At 45.9% G+C, this 22,223-nt stretch overlaps 1 protein-coding gene and 1 non-coding gene across 4 annotated transcripts in view; both read right to left on the minus strand.

Moving 5' to 3' along the window:
* Window positions 1-22,223, minus strand: part of RNF41 (ring finger protein 41) — a 36,529-nt gene that overhangs the window by 9,199 nt on the left and 5,107 nt on the right. For 2 of the 3 annotated variants that reach the window (XM_003939319.4, XM_010349960.3), the window contains exon 3: window positions 1,092-1,204. In XM_003939319.4, coding sequence (XP_003939368.1) covers window positions 1,092-1,181 — 90 coding nt within the window. In that variant the 5' untranslated portion in view covers window positions 1,182-1,204. Of the gene's footprint in view, window positions 1-1,091; window positions 1,205-1,547; window positions 1,654-22,223 lie in introns of all 3 variants that reach the window. The other variant, XM_074402739.1, reaches the window with a different exon arrangement.
* On the minus strand, window positions 12,221-12,324 carry LOC120365139 (U6 spliceosomal RNA). Its single transcript, XR_005580158.1, has one exon. It is a non-coding gene; the product is annotated as a U6 spliceosomal RNA (small nuclear RNA).

The raw sequence follows: 22,223 nt of genomic DNA on the forward strand, positions 1-22,223 counted from the left end.
AGTGCCAGAAAACAGCCCCTGCCAGGGCAAGGAGGGAACCTGACACACCCTGTGACCTCTTGACACTACTACTGGATGGACTTGCTCCACATCTATCCAATATGCCTCTAATGGCAGTAGGCTGCAAAGGCCTAGAAAGAAGACAGGCCCAGAGCTGGCTGCCACTGGAACGCAGTCTGAATTTTATTCAGTTCAAGCATCTGTACTCCTTTGGGAGTACTGGGAGAAAAAATAAACTCAAAGGCTCAAGCGGAGCACCTGGGAGTTAGGTAAGCAGTGAATAAGGGAAGGGCCATGAGACCTCATTGCCTATTGTCCTGGTTTGGAAAATGTGATAATTTCTAGATAGCCAGAATGAGGGCAATAAGGATCCTGGAAGATGCTGTCCCATGAATACAACTGCTAAGGATACCTCACTAATTGTACTTGCCTGGTAACTGTGAGCTTCTCCTCATACTTGCCCCAGGATGATACAACTGACTCTGGTCTGGCAAGGGTGGCAGAGAAATGACCTATTACAGGTAGCAGCTTTCACATCAAAATGCAGAGTGCATGGCTGCATCAAAAGCTGGTCTTTTCAGTAGATCCCAGGAAGAAAATAGGTCAGTACATATAGTTCCCCACTTCCTATTTGTTAGACAGTAGGTAGGTAGAAGAGGCCTGCAGGGAGACTGGCTGATTACCTGAAGCACTACATCATAAAAACGCAGAGAGAACTTATTAGGAGAGTCCAGAAGTTCAATCATGGACAGGAAGATGGAACCTAGTAAGAGTTCCTGCAGAGGAAAGGAAGCTACTGAGCTACTATCACAAGACAGAAACAAGCAGTTGACCATTTTACAGGAGAAAACTTTGAGAGTGACTTCAGAAAAAAATCTGAACCACTGGATCTCTGTAGCATCCACCTCTAGATTGATTATGGAAGGCCTTATTCTTGTAGCAACCATTACTCCTCTGACCTAAACCTTTATTGGGTGGGGGTCGAGGGAAGAACACAGCGACTTCCCCATGGGTCCTATGACCCATGAATATTTTCTACTAGTTCCACTGCTACCTCCTGCCCCACCAAACCTGCCATCAGACCAACTCACCTGAACAGGCTCCTCCAAGACTCCGCTGCAAATAGGGCAGATAAGATCTTCGTCAACATCCCCCTGGAAACGGGTTACATCATACCCCATGTCTCATCACTGAAACCCAGGTCCTGAAAGGTCAACAAGAAAAAGAGGCCAGTTCAGAAGAACCCTACAAATACGTGACAAAAATAAACTCATTGCCAAGATCCATTATTTATCCAACAAATATTTATTGGGAGTCTACTATGTGGCAGTCATTTGGCTGGGTGGAAACTGACTCAAGAAATTTAATGCTAAGGCCCAGCACAGTGGCTCACGCCTGTAATCCCAGCACTTTGGGAGGCCAAGGTGGGCAGATCACCTGAGGTCAGGAGTTCGAGACCAGCCTGGCCAACATGATGAAAACCCATCTCTACTAAAAATAAAAAAAATTAGCTGGGCGTGGTAGCACACATCTGTAATCCCAGCTACCTGGAAGGGTGAGGCACAAGAATCACTTGAACCTGGGAGGCGGAGGTTGCAGTGTGCCAAGATTGCGCCACAGCACTCCAGACTGGGTGACAGAGTGAGAATCCATCTTAAAAAAAAAAAAAGAGAGAAATTTAATTCCAATGGGGAAAAGACAATATACAAGCACACATTTAAAATATAAAGTGATAAATACTCAGAGTAGACCCAGGACCTTATGAGGATAAGAGACATGAATACCTAACCCTGGCTGAAAGCAGAGGGTGGTTTTGACAAGTTTTCCAGGACTGGGTGTCACCAGAAATGTGTCCTGTAGGGCAAGAGTGAGCTAAGGGAGCATGGCATTAGGATGTTATGCACATAAAACAGAACAGGAGAGGGCATAAGGTAGGTTCAGAGAATTTCAAGTGGTTCAGGAAAAGGCTGACCTGAGGGGTGGGAGGGAAGACCTGTCAAGAGACAAGGCTGGAGAGGCAAGCAACGGTCATGCTGTGAAAAGTCTTCTGTGAGGAGTTTGGACTTTACTCTGAAGGCTATGAAAGAGCCACTGAAGGAATTAAAAAGAATGTGATAATAGTTCTATTTTAGAATCACTATATTAACCGGGGAGAAACCAGAGACTGGAAGAACATCTAAGCAAAAGAGAGACGGTGAGAGTCTGAACTTAGGTGGTGGTGATGGGGATATAGAATAAGAGAGGTTCGGCCGGACGCGGTGGCTCACGCCTGTAATCCCAGCACTTTGGGAGGCCGAGGCGGGTGGATCATGAGGTCAAGAGATCAAGACCATCCTGGTCAACATGGTGAAACCCCGTCTCCACTAAAAATACAAAAAATTAGCTGGGCATGGTGGCGCATGCCTGTAATCCCAGCTACTCGGGAGGCTGAGGCAGGAGAATTGCCTGAACCCGGGAGGCGGAGGTTGCGGTGAGCCAAGATCGCGCCATTGCACTCCAGCCTGGGTAACAAGCGAAACTCCGTCTCAAAAAAAAAAAGAATAAGAAAGGTTCAAAAGAGCAAGGATTCAAACAGCAGGAATGAGGCCATGCCCCTTCTTTGGACTCCCAAAGGTCAAACCCAAAGAGGTCAGTAAACAATTAATGAGAGCCCCACTGTGTGCATCTGAGATCAGCCTGGGCAACATAGCAACTGGGGAGCTAATTGGATCAAGGATGGTCACTTGATAGGAGGGCAGCCAGTCGACAGACCAGGCATCAATCTGTGATGTCCTAGAAAAGATGAGCAGAGTCAATCAGACAGTTTTCAGGAATTTAAGCTCAAACTGTCCAATTCTGGAATGCATCTTCAGTTTAATCTGAAGGCTGCATCTCCCCATTAAAAAAAAAAAAAAAAACTGCCCAATTTTAAAACGTGAGGTGCAGAGAGGTCTTGATAGCTCTTTAGTGCAAGCTAATGTACAGCACTGAATTAAGTCAAAACCAATTGGGTTCACATTCCCAGTTCTACTACTCATTAGCTGTGTAACCTGGGGCAGGCAACACAGCCTTCCTAAGCTGAAGTTACTTTTTTTTTTTTAAGACAGGGTTTCACCATGTTGGTCAGGCTGGTCTTGAACTCCCAACCTCAGGTGATCCACCCGCCTTGGCCTCCAAAGTGCTTGGATTACAGGCGTGAGCCACCACGCCCAGCCCCTGAAGTTACTTTTTAATAGATAAAATAAGTATAATAGGCCAGGCATGGTGGCTCACACCTGTAATCCCAGCACTATGGGAGGCCAAGGCAAGCAGATCACGAGGTCAAGAGATCAAGACCATCTTGGCCAACACGGTGAAACCCCATCTGTACTAAAAATACAAAAATTAGTTTGGCGTGGTGGTGCATTCCTGTAGTCCCAGCTACTCTATGGGCTGAGGCAGAATTGCTTGAACTCAGGAGGCAGAGGTTGCAGTGAGCCAAGATCGTGCCACTGCACTCCAGCCTCGGTGACAGAGCAAGACTCCATCCCCCCACCCCCCAAAAAAGAAATGTTTGGTGTGTTTAATCTTTTTGTTTGTTTGAGACACAATCTCATTCTTTGACTCATGCTGGAGTGCCATGATGGCTCACTGAAGCCTTGTCCTCCTGGTTCAAGCGATCCTCCCATCTCAGACTCCCAAGTAGCTGGGACTACAGGCATGCACCACCACACTTGACTTTTTTTTTTTTTTTTTTTTTTGGTAGAGACAGGGCTCTTGCTACATAGCCCAGGCTGGTGTGGCACTCCTGGGCTCAAGTGATATACCCACCTTGGCATCCCAAAGTGCTGGGATTAGAAGTGTGAGCCACTGCACCCGGCCCTTTGTGATTATTGTTGAAATTTACTGAACTGAAAAGGGAGAATAGTGGTAACAGAACAAGAGCAGTCCACAGTGTCTTTGTTCTTCTAAGTACCTAGACTGTTGAGAGCTGCAGTAGGTATTCCTGGTACTGTTCACCAGCAACCACATTCTGAGAATTGTACTCCCTTTCCTTCTCTATCCACTTGACTCTGGTAGGAGTTGGCTCCCTAGTATTAGGAGACCTTACCCTAAGCTACAGCTGACTGAGCCAAGGGTGCACATGTGAACCAAGCGGGACTAATGAATCCTATCCTTGAAAATGTGAGCTTGATACCAAGAAAGTTGAGTTTGTCTTTCTCTGGCTGCCTTGAACTCAGAAATCAGGTCTAAAGATGGAAATAAAAGACTGAAAGTCACAGTGAGAAAGACACAAATGAGAGCTGGAAAGTGTCCTGTAGAGTCAGGTCCTAGTTTATTCCCAAAACTGAGCTGCCTGCCTGTCTTTGAGTTCTGTGAGACAATACAATAGCCTCTTTTGGCCACTTTGAGTTGGGATTCTGTACCTTACAACCAAAAGAGTCCTGGCTCATACAAAAAATAGCATTTTAGCATCACTTGAGAATTCTGGCAGGGAAGGATGAAGTTAAGAACAATGTTTTGGCTGAGCACAGTAGCTCACGCCTGTAATCCCAGCACTTTGGGAGGCCAAGGCAGGCAGATTACTTGAGGTAAAGAGTTTGGGACCAGCTTAGCCAACATGGCAAAACCCCGTCTCTACTAAAAATGCAAAAATTAGCTGGGCATGGTGGCGCATAGCTGTAATCCTGGCTACTCAGGAGGCTGAGGTTGCAGTGATCTAAGAACGCACCACTGCACTCCAGCCTGGCGATAGAGTGAGACCCTGTCTCAAACAAACAAACAAAATGATGTTTTTAGGCCTGTAATCCCAGCACTTCTGGAGGCTGAAGTGGATCACTGGAGGCCAGGAGTTCAAGATGCCTGGGCAACATGGAGAGTGAACCTCTGTATCTATTTTTTTTTTTTTTTTGATACTTAAAACTTTTTTTTTTTTTTTTTTTTTTTTGAGACGGAGTTTCGCTCGTTACCCAGGCTGGAGTGCAATGGCGCGATCTGAGCTCACCGCAACCTCCGCCTCCTGGGTTCAGGCAATTCTCCTGCCTCAGCCTCCCGAGTAGCTGGGATTACAGGCACGCGCCACCATGCCCAGCTAATTTTTTGTATTTTTAGTAGAGATGGGGTTTCACCATGTTGACCAGGATGGTCTCGATCTCTTGACCTCGTGATCTACCCACCTCGGCCTCCCAAAGTGCTGGGATTACAGATGTGAGCCACTGCGCCCGGCCGATACTTAAAACTTTTTAAAAGGCCAGGTACAATGACTCACTCCTGTAATCCCAGCATTTTGGGTGGCACAGGCGGGAGGATTGCTTGAGTCCAGGAGTTCAAGACCTGCCTGGGCAACATGGCAAGATCCTGCGTCTACAGAAAAAATTTAATTAGCTGCACAGGGAAAAATTAGCTGGTGCAGTCACATGTGCCTGCAGTGCCACTTACTGGAAAGGCTTCAGGGGGAGGTTTGCTTGAGTCCAGGAGGTTGAGGGAGTGAGCCATGACTGTGCCACTGCACTCCAACCTGGGCAACAAAGTGAGACCTTGTCTCAAATATAAATAAGGTTGGGTGCAGGGGCTCGCACCTGTAATCCCAGCACTTTGGGAGGCTAAGGGTCAGATCACCTGAGGTCAGGAGTTCAAGACCAGCGTGGCCAACATGGTGAAACCCCATCTCTGCTGAAAATACGAAACTTAGCTAGGGATGGTGGTGGGTGCCTGTAATCCCAGCTAATTGGGAGGCTGAGGCAGAAGAATCGCTTGGACCTGGAAGGCAGAGGTTGCAGTGAGCCAAGATTACACCACTGCACTCCAGCCTGGTTGACAGAACAACACTCCATCTCGATATAAATAAATATATAAATCTATATATATTCATATATAAACATTTAATGAGTACCATCCGTACATCAAGAAGCCTAATAAATCCTAGTTCCTAGGCTGGGTGCGGTAGCTCAAGACTGTAATCCCAGCACTTTGGGAGGCCGATGCGGGTGGATCACGAGGTCAAGAGATCGAGACCATCCCGGTCAACATGGTGAAACCCCGTCTCTACTAAAAAATACAAAAATTAGCTGGGCATGGTGGCGCGTGCCTGTAATCCCAGCTACTCAGGAGGCTGAGACAGGAGAATTGCCTGAACCCAGGAGGCGGAGGTTGCGGTGAGCCGAGATCGTGCCATTGCACTCCAGCACTCAAGCCTGGGTAACAAGAGCGAAACTCCATCTCAAAAAAAAAAAAAAAAAAAAAAAAAATCCTAGTTCCTATGAGATAAGTGATGGGGGAGGTAAACGTAAGTATGAGAAACACAGAAGAAAGGGTTCTTTTTGGTAGAGACAGGATCTTACTATGTTGGCCAGGCTGGTCTTGAACCCCTGGTTTCAAGTGATCCTCCTGCCTTGGCCTTCTAAGGCACTGGGATTACAAGCGTGAACCACGGCACCCTCCACCAGACAGCGGGTTCCGTAGCAGACTGGGATGGGCTTAGAAAGCCTTCCCAGAATTGCATTTTTTTTTTTTTTTTTGAGACAGAGTCTGGCTCTGTCGCCCAGGCTGCTGGAATTCAGTGGTACAATCTCAGCTTACTGCAACCTTTCCCTCCCACGTTCAAGCGATTCTCCTGCCTCAGCCTCCTGAGTAGCTGGGTTTACGGACCATAGCATTCGGCTTTTGTATTTTTATTAGAGACAGGATTTCACCATGTTGGCCGGGCTAGTCTCCCAACTCCTGACCTCAGGTGATCCGCCCACCTTGGCTTCCCGAAATGCTGGGCTTACAGGAGTGAGCCACCACGCCAGACCGCCAGAACTGATTATTGAGATTTGTTTATAACAAAGTTCCTCAGCGTCATCACTATATGCATAATGAGCTAGAAAATTCTTTGTCGTGGGAGGCTATCTTGTATACTGTAGAATGTTTGGCAGCATCTCTGGCCTCTACCCACTAGATATCAATAGGTTTCCCCCATTGTGAACACCAAACATGTCTCCAGACAAATGGCAAATATCCTCTAGAAGATAAAATTGCCCCTGGTTGAGAATCAGTGATCTAGAAATAGGAGAAGGAGTTAACGTCCTGGAACAGAGCACAGGGCTTCTGGGGCATAAAAAAGCAAAAATAAAAGCAACAAATCAACTCTGGGCAAAATAGTGAGACCCCATCTCTACACAAAAAATTGAAAAATAAGCCAGAAACTTTTTAGCTAGAAATTAGTTGGGCATGATGGCATGCACCTGTAGTCCCAGCTACTCAGGATGAAGTGGGAGGATCATTTGAGTCTAGGAGGTCGAAGCTGCAGTGAGTTGTGATTGTGCCACTGCACTCCAGCCAAGGTGACAGAGAAATTGTCTCAAAAAAAAAAAAAAAAAAAGAAATTGAAGGGGTTTGTATAGAGTTGTGCTGGAAGATGAGGACAGAAAGAAGGGCAGGAACCAAGCACCAAAGGCCACTAGCTATGGTTAGAGTTAACCTGAAAAAGCTGTAGGAGGCTGGGCGTGGTGGTTGATGCCTGTAATCCCAGCACTTTGGGAGGCCGAGGCAGGCAGAGCACCTGAGGTTGGGAGTTCAAGACCAGCCTCCAGCCTGACCAACATGGTGAAGCCCCATCACTACTAAAAATATAAAACATGAGGCTGGGCGCAGTGGCTCACGCCTGTAATCCCAGCACTTCGGGAGGCCGAGGCGGGTGGATCACGAGGTCAAGAGATCGAGACCATCCTGGTCAATGTGGTGAAACTCCATCTCTACTAAAAATACAAAAAATTAGCTGGGCATGGTGGCGCGTGCCTGTAATCCCAGCTACTCAGGAGGCTGAGGCAGGAGAATTGCCTGAACCCAGGAGGCGGAGGTTGCGGTGAGCTGAGATCGCGCCATTGCACTCCAGCCTGGGTAACAAGAGTGAAACTCCGTCCTAAAAAAATATATATATATATATAAAACATAGTTGTGTGCGGTGGCTCATACCTGTAATCCCCAACACTGGAAGGCAAATGGGGGCAGATCACAAGGTCAGGAGATTGAGACCATCCTGGCCAACATGGTGAAACCCCATCTCTACTAAAATATAAAAAATTAGCCAGGTGTGGTGGTGCACATCTGTAGTCCCAGCTACTCGGGAAGCTGAGGCAGGAGAATTGCTTGAACCGGGCGGCGGAGGTTGGGCCAAGATTGTACTGCTGAACTCCAGCAGCTTGGGCAACAGAGAGTCTATCCCAAAAAAATAATCTGTAGGGCGCACCGGAGGGATTTATTTTGTTAACATGAATTAAGATGCTTTTTTGTTTTTGTTTTTTTAATTTTTTTTTTTTTTCTTTTTAAGACGGGTTTCACCATGTTGGTCAGGCTGGTCTTGAACTCCCGACATCAGGTGATCCGCCCGCCTTGGCCTCCAAAGTGCTTGGATACAGGTGTGAGCCACCACACCCGGCCAAATTTTGATGTTTTAACCTTTTATTTGGACAATTTTGGACTCAAAAAAGTTGTAAAAATAATACAAATTTCCATATGTACTTCATTCCAGTTTTCCAAATGTTAACATTTTTACCATTTTAATAATTATCTCTATATATACACACAGATGAATAAATTTTTTTTTTTTTTTTTTTTGAGACAGAGTTTCGCTCTTGTTACCCAGGCTGGAGTGCAATGGCGCGATCTCGGCTCACTGCAACCTCCGCCTCCTGGGTTCAGGCAATTCTCCTGCCTCAGCCTCCTGAGTAGCTGGGATTACAGGCACGCACCACCATGCCCAGTTGATTTTTTTTTGTATTTTTAGTAGAGACGGGGTTTCACCATGTTGACCAGGATGGTCTCGATCTCTTGACCTTGTGATCCACCCGCCTCGGCCTCCCAAAGTGCTGGGATTACAGGTTTGAGCCACCGCGCCCGGCCAGGATAAATTTTTTTAAATTTTCTGAAAAAAATATCTGGTAGGCCGGGCGCGGTGGCTCAAGCCTGTAATCCCAGCACTTTGGGAGGCCGAGGCGGGTGGATCACGAGGTCAACAGATCGAGACCATCCTGGTGAACATGGTGAAACCCCGTCTCTACTAAAAATACAAAAAATTAGCTGGGCATGGTTGCGTGTGCCTGTAATCCCAGCTACTCAGGAAGCTGAGGCAGGAGAATTGCCTGAACCCAGGAGGCGGAGGTTGCAGTGAGCCGAGATCGCGCCATTACACTCCAGCCTGGGTAACAAGAACGAAAACACCATCACAAAAAAAAAAAAAAAAATCTGGGAATTGGCCAGGGGTGGTGGCTCACACCTTTAATCCCAGAACTTTGAGAGGCCAAGGCAGGCAGATCACCTGAGGTTAGGAGTTCAAGATGAGCCTGGCCAACATGGCAAAAACCCTCTCTACTAAAAATACAAAAATTAGCTAGGTGTGGTGGCAGGTACCTGTAATCCCAGCTACTCAGGAGGTTGAAGCAGGGAGAATTGCTTGAACCCAGAAGGCAGAGGTCGCAGTGAGCCAAGATCACTCTACTGCACTCTAGCCTGGGGGAGTGTATACTTGATACTTTTATCTCTAAATACCTTTCTGTGTATTTCCTAAAGAATATTCTCTTACATGACAGTAAACTTATCAAAATCAGGAAATTGACACTGTGTTATCTATAAACCTTATTCCAATTTTGCCAGTTGGCCCAATAATCTCCTTTAGCAAAAGAACATCTGGGCCATATGTGGTGGCTCATGCCTATAATTCTAGCACTTTGGGAGGCCAAGGCAGGAAGATCACTTGAGCCCAAGAAATTAGCCAGGCATGGTGGCGCACGCCTGTAATCCCAGCCACTTGAGAGGCTGAGGGAGAAGGATCACCTAAGCCTAGGATGTCAAGGCTGCAGTGAGCTGAGATCACACCACTGCACTCCAGCCTGGGCAATAGAGATCAGTAGCACATGATGTTGATTTGTACTGATATTAACTTTGATCTTTTGGTTAAGTGCTGTTTACCACATTTGTCTACTATAGGGTTACTGTTTTTTCCTTTTTATAATTAATAAGAAACTTACGGGGTGCTACAATCTGGATGTTTATCCCTTCCATATCTTGTATTGAAACTTGATCCCCAACTTTGGAGGTGAGGCCTAATGGGAGGTATTTGAGTCATGTGTGCAAATTGCTCATGAACGGATTAATGCACCTCCTGGGGAGTTGGGGGGTAGTTGAGTTCTCAAGCTTTGTAAGTTCCCACAAAAGCTGGTTGTTAAAGAGAACCTGGTACCTCCCCCTCTCTTTTCTCTATTGCCATGCGATCTCTGCTCCCCTTTGCTTTCCGCTGTAAGTGGAAGCAGCCCGAGGCCTTTATCAGAAGCAGATGCTAGCACTATGCTTCTTGGACAGCCTGCAGAACCATGAACTAAATAAACTTCTTTTCTTTATAAATACCCAGTCTTAGGTATTCCTTTATAGTAACACTAAACAGACTAAGACCTGTGGATATACTTTGAGTGTAGGCACACCTGAAGAAGTTTAAGCAAGAAATTGACGTGTTTGGGGTTTTTCTGTTTGTTTTTGAGACAGGAGTCTCAATCTATTACCCAGGCTGGAGTGCAGTAGCATGATCTCAGCTCACTGCAGCCTCCATCTCCTGGACTCAAGTGATCCTCCCACCTCAGCCTCCCAAGTAGCTGGGATTATAGGCACATGCCACCACACCAGGCTAATTTTTGTATTTTTTAGTAGAAACGGGGTTTCACTATATTGGACAGGCTAGTCTCCAACTCCTGACCTTGTGATCCATCTGCCTCGGTCTCCCAAAGTGCTGGGATTACAAGCATGAGCCACCACGCCTGATCAGTCTTTGCTTTATTTTTTTATCCTTTTTCACAAGTGATATATGAATATATTCTCATTTTAAAAGACTGAAACAACATAACTATGAGCCTCTCTTCTCACACTCCTCTTCCTATCAGTTGCTTGGTGTGTATTAATGCTTTCAATTGCCCTTCTCTGCTATTCACTGACTCATGTATGAGTGAGATAGACAGACAGGGCCCCTGGACTCACACAGTCTACATTCTAGTGGTAAAAACTTCCAACCCACCAATCTAAACCTTGATTACAATGCATTTTACCATTTCCCTCATGACTGGATATTTCCCCCCTGAAACAAATTATATTGCATTTAGCACCCTTGCAGCATGATCTTTTTGAGCAGGGAACAAATCTCTCTCCTAGAACAGATACCTAGAAGTGGAGTTGTTGGACTGAACGGTATGCCTATTATTTGTTTTCCTAGATACTTTCCTCTGGAAAGGCATTTTCAGTTTACACTACCACCAGCAGTGCATGATAATTCTTTAACAATAACATTGAAAGAAAAGGAGCCTACAAAAAAATTTTTAAAAAGACTAAAAATGATTGGCCAGGCCAGAGATAGAAAAAAACCCTGGAGAGAAGAGGTTCACAAAGTCAAGGGAGTCTTGGCTAGTGGGAGGGAAAGGGGAGTTTTTATTTTGGTTTTGCAAGAGGAAAATGTTCTAGAGATCTGTTTTACAACAATATTAATATATTTAACACTACCGAACTGTACCTTTAAAAATGGTTAAGATGGTAAATTTTTATTTTTGTTTTTACAACAACAAAAAAAATTGTCAAGGGGCCAGGTGCGGTGGCTCATGCCTGTAATCCCAGCACTTTTGGAGGTGGATCATGAGGTCAGGAGTTTGAGACCAGCCTGGCCAACATAGTGAAACCCTGCCTCTACTAAAAATACAAAAAAATTAGACAGGTGTAGAGGCCGGCGCCTGTAATCCTAGCTACTTGGGAGGCTGAGGCAGGAGAATCGACCGAAACTGGGGAGGTGGAGGTTGCAGCAAGTCGAGATTGTGCCGCTGAACACCAGCCCAGGCGACAGTGCGAGACTCCATCTCAGAAAAATAAAATGTCAAGGAGTGGAGAACTTACAGGAGGGAAGATAACTGTCCAAAGCTACGAACAGACAAATCAGATAAAGAAAACAAAGAATTGCTGGGATGTGGGACAGTGGACACCACAGTAAAGCAGTTCCATGGAGGGTAGTGTTTGTGTAGCACTGAAAGTGAAGCTAGACTTCAGTGGCACAAAGTGAACAAGAGGTGAGATGGAGAGACAGGGACCAAAGACTCAACTCTGTCAAAAACCTGACGTTCTGGTGGGGGAGCATTCTTGAGTTTATTTGGCCAGACTCAGGGTAAGGGTTATGCACCTAGAAGAAGGTGTTGGGCCTCATGGTGGTGAAGTGTTGGCTTCTGCTAGAGATGCCAGGACCTTGTGGGGCTGCAGGAAAAATATGGAACACTTCACAAATTTTCATGTCACCCTTGCACAGGGGCCCTGCTAATCTCTTTATCATTCCAATTTTAGTATATGTGACTCTGAAGCCAGCACTCAAAAGCCAAATTTCAAAGGAAGCGAAACAGAACTAGCTAGCGGGGAAAGGAAGCTGAGGAAGTGGGTTGTGTGGGGGCGTCTTCCCTTACGGTGAGAAAGGCTTAAGTGTCTTTATGTACTGAGAGGAAAGCATGGGGGAAGAGGGAAAGATAAAGACAGGAGAGAATCTGGTCACTGAGGTAGCAGTAGGGAGATCTGGAATTATCTTAAACAAAAACAAGACAATTCTAAAGCATGAAGGAAGGGAAAATGGTAAACAGAGGTCAGAGGTCCAGTGACAGACAGGTTTTCAAAAATTCATACCAATAAACTTGTAAAAATCAGGCCAGGTGCAGTGGCTGATGCCTATAATCCCAGCACTTTGTGAGGCCGAGGCAGGCAGATCATCTGAGGTCAGGAGTTCGAGACCAGCCTGGCCAACATCGTGAAACCTCATCCCTACTAAAATCACAAAAAGTAGCCAGGAGTGGTGGCAAGCACCTGAAATCCGAGCTACTCAGGAGGCTGAGGCAGGAGAATCACTTGAACCCGGGAGACGAGGGTTGCAGTGAGCCAAGATTGCGCTACTGCACTCCAGCCTGGAGGACAGAGTGAGACACTGACTCAAAAAAACAACACAAATAAATAAATAAATAAAACAGGATGTCCAGAGTTGTACATGTGGACTGACCGATATGGACACAACTTTACTTCCCTACTTCAATTAATGCAACTTCAGACTGCTTAGTGCTATTAAAGATGATAGCTACTGCTACTTTCATAGTCTAGACAAATACATAGGGCTGGGAAGAAGGGAAAGGGGCAAGAGAAAATGTCAAGAAGAGGAGTTGGCTGAGATAACTACTACATGAGAGCAAAAATATCCCCAAATATCCATAATTCATCCATTAAACTGCTGACTTTACAATATTTACCTCAATGAAACAAGCTGCAATTTGTTTTCTCTACAATAGCTATGAAATTAATCAGAGAGGCGGGCGCGGTGGCTCGAGCCTGTAATCCCAGCACTTTGGGAGGCCGAGGCGGGTGGATCACGAGGTCAAGAGATCGAGACCATCCTGGTCAACATGGTGAAACCCCGTCTCTACTAAAAATACAAAAAATTAGCTGGGCATGGTGGCGCGTGCCTGTAATCCCAGCTACTCAGGAGGCTGAGGCAGGAGAATTGCCTGAACCCAGGAGGCGGAGGTTGCGGTGAGCCGAGATCGCGCCATTGTACTCCAGCCTGGGTAACAAGAGCGAAACTGTCTCAAAAAAAAAAAAAATTAATTAATTAATTAGAGAAAAAAATTCATCTGGGCATGGCTCATGCCTGTAACCCCAACACTTTGGGAGGCAGAGGCGGGCAGATTGCCTGAGGTTGGGAGTTCAAGACCAGCCTGGCCAGCATGGTGAAACCCTGTCTCTACTAAAAATACAAAAATTAGCCAGGCATGGTGTCAGGTACCTGTAATCCCAGCTACTCGGGAAGCTGAGGGAGGACAATCACTTAAACCTGGGAAGTAGAGGCTGCAGTGAGCCGAGACTGCGCCACTGCACTCCAGCCTGGGCAACAGACTGAGACTCTGCCTCCAGAAAAAAAAAAAAAAAAACCCTTGCTGTCCTTAAAATACACCAGGTATGGAAAAATTCCAAGATATACTATTAAGAGAAAAAAAGCTAAGATAGGCTGGGCATGGTGACTCATACCTGTAATGCCAGAACTTTGGGAGCCCAAGACGGGTGGAGTTCACTGAGGTCTGGAGTTCAAGTCCAGCCTGGCCAACATGGCAAAACCTCATCTCTACTTAAAAAAACAAAACAACAACAACAACAACAAAACACAGCCAGCATGGTGATGTGCACCTTTAATCCCAGCTACTCAGGAAGGCTGAGGCAGGAGAATCGCTTGAACCCGGGAGGCAGAGTTTGCAATGAGCTAAGATCATGCCACTGTACTCCAGCCTAGGAGACAGCAAGACTCCGTCTCAAAAAAAGAGGAAAAGAAAAAAAAAAAGCCAGGCATGGTGGCATGTGCCTGTATTCCCAGCTACTAGGGAGGCTGAGGCAGGAGGATTGCTTGAATCTGGGAGGGGCAGGTTGCAGTAAGCCAAGATTGTGCCACTATACTCCAGCCTGGGCAATAAAGCAAGAGTCTGTCTCAAAAAAAAAAAAAAAAAAAAAAAAAAAAAAAAAAACAGAAAAAAGAAAGAAAAGAAAAGAAAAAAACTAAGATATAGACTAGTATATATAAAGTACAAAAGGTCACTACCAAGAGTACGAAAAACAATATGTATGAGTATATGCTTACATATGCATGGAACTCTCCAGAAGGATAAATAGAAAACTGCCAACAGTGTTTGCTGCTAAGGAGGAGGTACAAAGAAACAAGAATAGGTAGGAAATTTTAATTTCTCTAATTAACCCTTTGTACCTTTGAAAAAGGTTTTGTGTGTGTGTGTATTCACTATTCAAGTAAGTAAACAAGCCAGGCGCGGTGGCTCAAGCCTGTAATCCCAGCACTTTGGGAGGCCGAGGTGGGTGGATCACAAGGTCAAGAGATTGAGACCATCCTGGTCAACACGGTGAAATCCCGTCTCTACTAAAAGTACAAAAAATTAGCTGGGCATGGTGGCGCGTGCCTGTAATCCCAGCTACTCGGGAGGCTGAGGCAGGAGAGTTGCCTGAACCCAGGAGGCGGAGGTTGCAGTGAGCCGAGATCGCACCATTGCACTCCAGCCTGGGTACAAGAGTGAAACTCTGTCTCAAAAAAAAAAAAAAATTATTTGTGCTGGGTACACTGGCTCTCAGCACTTTGGGGGGGCCAAGGCAGGAAGATCACTTGAGGCCAGGAGTTCAAGGGTACGGTGAGCTATGACTGCACCACTCCACTCCAGCCTGGGTGACAGACCGAGATCCTGTCTCTAAATAAACTGTTTTAATATATTTGTTATATAGAAATAAAAATTATTTATACTTAGCCGGGCGCGGTGGCTCAAGCCTGTAATCCCAGCACTTTGGGAGGCCAAGGCGGGTGGATCACGAGGTCAAGAGATCGAGACCATCCTGGTCAACATAGTGAGACCCCGTCTCTACTAAAAATACAAAAAATTAGCTGGGCATGGTGGCACGTGCCTGTAATCCCAGCTACTCAGGAGGCTGAGGCAGGAGAATTGCCTGAACCCAGGAGGCGGAGGTTGCGGTGAGCCGAGATCGCGCCATTGCACTCCAGCCTGGGTAACAAGAGCGAAGCTCCTTCTCAAAAAAAAAAAAAAAAAAAAAAAAAATTTATACTTACAGATATTATATATGCTTTGTGCTATTTTTTTTTAAGAGACAGATTCTCACTCTGTAGCCCAGGCTGGAGTACAGTGGTAGAATCACAGCTCACTGCAGCCTTGATTCTACATATATAATTAAATAATAACAAAGCAAGCATTTATTGAGCCTTACTATATGGCAGGCAGTATTTTAAGCATTTTTTTGCCTATTAACTCATCTAATCCCTACAACAGCTCCAGAAGGTTGGGACTATAATTATTCACATTTTACAGATGAGTAACAGAGGTACAAAGGTTAAAAAGCTTTTCCAGAATCATATAGCTAACAAGTGGTAGAGCCAGTTCAAACCCAGACAGACTGGCTGCTAAGCCCAAGCTTCTAACTGCTTGGCTAAATTGCTTTTCAAACTGAAATAAACAAGTTGCAATAACAGTATGTAGTGTATGCGTCCATTTTTATTAAAATAACTTGGGCCAGGCATGATGGCTCATGCCTGTAATCCCAACACTTTGGGAGACCGAAGTGGGAAGATCACAAGGTCAAGAGATCGAGACCAGCCTGGCCAACATGGTGAAACCCCATCTCTACTAAAAACACAAAAATAGGGGCCGGGCGCGGTGGCTCACACCTGTAATCCCAGCACTTTGGGAGGCCGAGGCGGGTGGATCATGAGGTAAAGAGATCAAGACCATCCTGGTCAACATGGTGAAACCCCATCTCTACTAAAAATACAAAATAAAAATTAGCTGGGCATGGTGGCGCGTGCCTGTAATCCCAGCTACTCAGGAGGCTGAGGCAGGAGAATTGCCTGAACCCAGGAGGTGGAGGCTGCGGTGAGCTGAGATCGCGTCATTGCACTCCAGCCTGGGTAACAAGAGCGAAACTCCATCTGAAAAAAAACAAACAAACAAAACAAACAAACAAACAAAAAATACAAAAATAAGCTGGGTGTGATGGCACGCACCCTTAAGTACCATCTACGTGGGAGGCTGAGGCAGGAAAATTGCTTGAACCCAGGAGGCAAAGGTTGCAGTGAGCTGAGATGGCACCACTGCATTCTAGCCTGGGTGAGAGACTGAGACTCCAACTTAACAATAATTATAATAACAAAGGAAAATAAATGTAGCGTATACATTTTAAAAATCTAGGGCTGGGGCTGGGTGCAGTGGCTCATGCCTGTAATCACAGCACTTTGGGAGGACAAGGCGGGGAGATCACCTGAGGTTAGGCAATCAAGACCAGCATGGCCAACATGGTGAAACCCCGTCTCTACTAAAAATACAAAAAATTAGCTGGGTGTGGTGGCAGGCACCTGTAATCCCAGCTACTTGGGAGGCTGAGGCAGAAGAATCACTTGAACCTGGGAGGCAGAGGATGCAGTGAGCCGAGATCACGCCATTATATCTAGCCTGGATGATAGAGCGAAACTCCATCTCAGAAACAAGACAAAACAAAAAACTAAGGCCAGGCACAGTGGCTCACACCTGTAATCCCAGCACTTTGGGAGGCTAATGCGGGCAGATCACCAAGGTTAGGAGTTCAAGACCAGCCTGACCAACGTGGAGAAACCCCATGTCTACTGAAAAAAAAAATAGAAAATTAGCCAGGCGTGGTGACTCAAGCCTATAATCCCAACACTTTGGGAAGCTGAGACGGGTGGATCATGAAGCCAGGAAATCGAGACCATCCTGGCTAACACGGTAAAACCCTATCTTTACTAAAAATACAAAAAAACATTAGCTGGGCATGGTAGCATGAGCCTGTATTCCCAGCTACTTGGGAGGCTAAGGCAGGAGAATTGCTTGAACCCAGGAGGCAGAGGTTGCAGTGAGCCAAGATCATGCCACTGCACTCCAGCTTGGGCAACAGAGCAAGACTCCACCTTAAAAAAAAAAAAATTAGCTGGGAATGGTGGCGCACGCCTGTAGTCCCAGCTACTCAGGAGACTGAGGCAGGAGAATCACTTGAACCAAGAGGCAGAAGTTGCAGTGAGCCAAGATTGCGTCATTGCACTCCAGCCTGAGCGACAGAGCAAGACTCCGTCTCAGAAAAATATATACAAAAAATAGCTGGGCACAGTGATAGGCAACTGTAATCCCAGCTACTTGGGATGCTAAGGCAGGAGAACCGCTTTCATCCAGGAGGTGGAGGCTGCAATGAGCCATGATGGTGCATTTATACTCTAACCTGGGTAACACAGTGAGACTGTCTCAAAAATAAAAAAAAACCAAACCATTAATCTCTTCTCCTTGTTGCTATGTAGAGATAATGCAGAAAATAGACCTAGTGCTTGTACTGTGCTTCATTGTATATATATTTTTTCTCTTTCTTTTTTTTAAAGACACGGTCTCATTCTGCCACCCAGGCTGGAGTTCAGTGGCACAATCACTGCCACCTCAATCTCCCAGGCTCAAGCGATCCTCTCACCTCAGCCCCTTGAGAAGCTGGGACTATACATGTGTGCCACCATATCAGCTAATTTTTTTTTTTTTAAATAGAGATGGGGTCTTGCCATGTTTCCAGGCTGGTCTTGAACTACCAGGGTCAAGTGATCCTCCCACCTCAGCCTCCCCAAAGCACTGGGATATAGGCATGAGCTACCATGCCCAGCCGTCTTTTAATTTTAAAGCAATGCTAGTAATAGTGTCTTGAGGAGAAACACAAATACTGAAAATTTTTCTTAATGGGATTTCAGGAGATCCCCAGTCCCCCAAAATAAACAGCAAAGAACTCGCCTGACTTGGTGCAGAGATGGCTACAGAGTACGAGAATCAACGTTCCCACCATAAAGTCATCATTCACAAAACTGCAGAGATGCTAAGCAATGTTCTTCCTAAATCTAAACCACTCTTTATCTGCCTGGAGGTTCTCCTGCTTTATCCACCTTTCTGTAACTGTACCCTTTCAGGGATGTGGCCTTAAGAATTAAGGGAAAATTAGTGTGTGGAGGCAGCCCCTAGTCTGGGGAACCTGTGACCAGGGCCAGGTCTCATCCCATACCCTTTTATTTAAATAAATAAAGAAAAGAGGCCAGGCTCAGTGGCTCACGCCTATAATCCCAGCACTTTGGGAGGCCGAGATGGGTGGATCACGAGGTCAAGAGATCGAGACCATCCTGGTCAACATGGTGAAACCCCGCCTTTATTAAAAATACAAAAAATCAGCTGGGCATGGTGGCGCACGCCTGTAGTCCCAGCTTCTCGGGAGGCTGAGGCAGGAGAATTGCTTGAACCCAGGAGGTGGAGGTTGCAGTGAGCCGAGATTGCACCATTGCACTCCAGCCTGGGTAACAAGAACAAAACTCCGTCTCAAAAAAAAAAAAAAAAAAAAAAAAAAGAAAGAAAGAAAAGAATTAAAGAATTAAGGGAACATTTAGATTTCTAATCCAGTTAAGGTATTTCCTATTTGTCATCTATGGGAAGCAAATGTTGACATGGTTATACGAAACCTTGGAAGTCAGCTACAGACTAGGTGCCTTGCCTTGCCCCCAGGCAAACAATCTAAATCTGTCAGGTTAGGTTTACTTGACTATTCCTTCTAATCTCTGGGACTCTTAACACTGTGGTGGGTTGTCATAGGGAAAGGTTATCATTCCAGTGGAGACACCTCACAAGAATTGAGCTGCTCACTGCCCTGGGGCAAAAGCCCTTAGTAAAACTGAAACCACAGGGACCTCAAGAGTCATAGACAGTGACCACAGCCCCTGGAAGCAGTTTCCTGGATATTCTCCTTGGGTGGATAGGAAAAGGCCTTGGACGGTTTTACTCAAACTGGGGAGCTCAAGTGAAGTAGCACTGAAGTGCCCCTTGAGGCCTTACAGGACTTCTGTCAACCTCCCTTATCTGACCATCCTAAACCCAAAAGGAAAACTGCATTCCCAGTCTCCTTTTCCATAGTCCAGATCCAAAACAGGTAACTACAATGCTTTACCTCCTCTGTGCCACACTGGGATATCTCTTTTTCTTTCTGGTCAGCATTATAATAGACTTAATTTTTATTAAGGAATATAAGAGCCTTATCAGATCCCTTTCTATGCTCCTTTAACTTACTGTTGGGGTTGTTTTCTCTGGTCCCCCACTACAGAAAGCTAGGAATTCACATTTTTCCTAAAAGACATTTATCCTCACTTATTCAGGATTTCTTGAACCCATAAGCATAGATGAAACCATGCACATTCATTCATGCACACGTGTAGAGAACCATTAAGTCACTCTAGCCAGGCGCGGTGGCTCATGACTGTAGTCTTAGCACTTTGGGAGGCTGAGGCAGGAGGATCATGAGGTCAGGAGATGGAGACCAGCCTGGCCAACATGGTGAAACCCCAGGTCTCTACTAAAATACAAAATATTAGCTGGGCATGGTGGCACATGCCTATAGTCCCAGCTACTTGGGAGGCTGAGGCAGGAGAATCACTTGAACCTGGGAGGTGGAAACCACAGTTAGCCAAGATTGAGCCACTGCACTCCAGCCTAGTGACAGAGGGAGACTCCATCTCAATAAATAAATAAATAAATAAATAAATAAATAAATAAATAAATAAAATAGATGAGTCAATGAGTAATAATGTTATAAAAGGTGTCTGGGCTTTTTTTTCTTTTTTCTTTTTTTTTTTGAGACAGTGTCCTGCTCTGTCTCAGGCTGGAGTGCAGTGGTGAGATCTCAGCTCATTGCCATCTCTGCCTCACAGGTTCAAGCAATTATCCTGCCTCAGCCTTCCGAGTAGCTGGGACATCAGGCATGTGGCACCACACCCAGCTAATTTTTGTATTTTTTAGTAGAGACAGGGTTTCACCATGTCAACCAGGATGCTCTCAATCTCTTAACCTCGTGATCTGCCCGTCTTGGCCTCTCAAAGTGCTGGGATTATAGTCGTGAGGCACTGCACCCGGCCAAGATGTCCTGGCTTTTTTTTTTTTTTTTTTTTTTGAGACAGAGTTTCACTCTTGTTACCCAGGCTGGAGTGCAATGGCGCGATCTCGGCTCACCGCAACGTCCGCCTCCTGGGTTCAGGCAATTCTCCTGCCTCAGCCTCCTGAGTAGCTGGGATTACAGGCACACGCCACCATGCCCAGCTAATTTTTTGTATTTTTAGTAGAGATGGGGTTTCACCGTGTTGACCAGGATGGTCTCGATCTCTTGACCTCGTGATCCACCCGCCTCGGCCTCCCAAAGTGCTGGGATTACAGGTTTGAGCCACTGCGCCCGGCCCGATGTCCTGGCTTTAACATTATTGACCTTGCTTCTCCAAGCAGCTCTTGACATTTTTTTTTTTTTGAGACGGAGTTTCACTCTTGTTACCCAGGCTGGAGTGCAATGGTGCGGTCTCGGCTCACCGCAACCTCTGCCTCCTGGGATCAGGCAATTCTCCTGCCTCAGCCTCCTGAGTAGCTGGGATTACAGGCACGCGCCACCATGCCCAGCTGATTTTTTGTATTTTTAGTAGAGACGGGGTTTCATCATGTTGACCAGGATGGTCTCGATCTCTTGACCTCGTGATCCACCCGCCTCGGCCTCCCAAAGTGCTGGGATTACAGGCTTGAGCCACCACGCCTGGCCTGACATTTTTTTTTTTTTTGAGATGGAGTTCTGCTCTGTCTCCAGGCTGGAGTGCAGTGGCACGATCTCGGCTAACTGCAACCTCCAACTCCCTAGTTCAAGCGATTCTCCTGCCTCAGCCTCCCGAGTAGCTGGGATTACAGGCGCCTGCCACCACGTCCAGCTAATTTTTGAATTTTTAGTAGAGATGGGGTTTCACCATGTTGACTAGGATGGTCTCGATCTTCTGACATGATCCACCCACCTCAGCTTCCCAAAGTGCTGAGATTATAGGCGTGAGCCACCATGCCCAGCCAGCTCCTGACTTTTTAAGTGAAGGGAAGTGATCGTTTTTACTTAAGCAATACAACTCTTAGACTGTAGTCACTTCCTCTCTTCAGAACTCAGTTTCCTCACTTGTGAGATGAGAGGTTCTAAAGTTCTGTCTAATTCCAGAATGCTGTGGTTCATACTGGATTAAACACATGGGGATTTTAAAGTGAGGTCTTTTAGTTTTAATTTATTCGATTTACAAAAGAATCTAGAACGCATATAATTCTTCCAAGAGTTCATCTAATGTCTAAAAAGAGGTCTGCCAGGCATCAAAGGCCAGCAATGACCTCTCAATTGGTCACCAGCTCCAAGCACTATTTGTGTGGATACCCCAAACTTCATCACTTTAAATACATAATCCCCTTGTCAGTAAAGACATAAAGAAAAAATACATGGGCCAGGCATGGTGGCTCATGCCTGCAATCCCAGCACTTTGGGAAGTCGAGGTGAGCGGATCGCCTGAGGTCAGGAGTTTGAGACCAGTCTGGCCAACATGGTGAAACCTCATCTCTACTAAAAGCACAAAAATTAGCTGGGCATGGTGGTGTGTGCCTCTAATCTCAGCTACTCGGGAGGCTGAGGCAGGAGAATTGCTTGAACCCAGGAGGTGGAGGCTGAAGTGAGCCGAGATCATGCCATTGCACTCCAGCCTGGGTGCCAGAGCAAAACTCTTGTCTCAAAAAAATAAAAGAAACACACACATAATCCTTATTCTCCAACTAAGGTGTAGGCTCGAACCGAATCAGTACATAGGATAAAAAACACAT

This window comes from Saimiri boliviensis, chromosome 7 (genome assembly GCF_048565385.1).
Source record: "Saimiri boliviensis isolate mSaiBol1 chromosome 7, mSaiBol1.pri, whole genome shotgun sequence".
In the NCBI taxonomy this organism is placed as follows: domain Eukaryota; kingdom Metazoa; phylum Chordata; class Mammalia; order Primates; family Cebidae; genus Saimiri; species Saimiri boliviensis.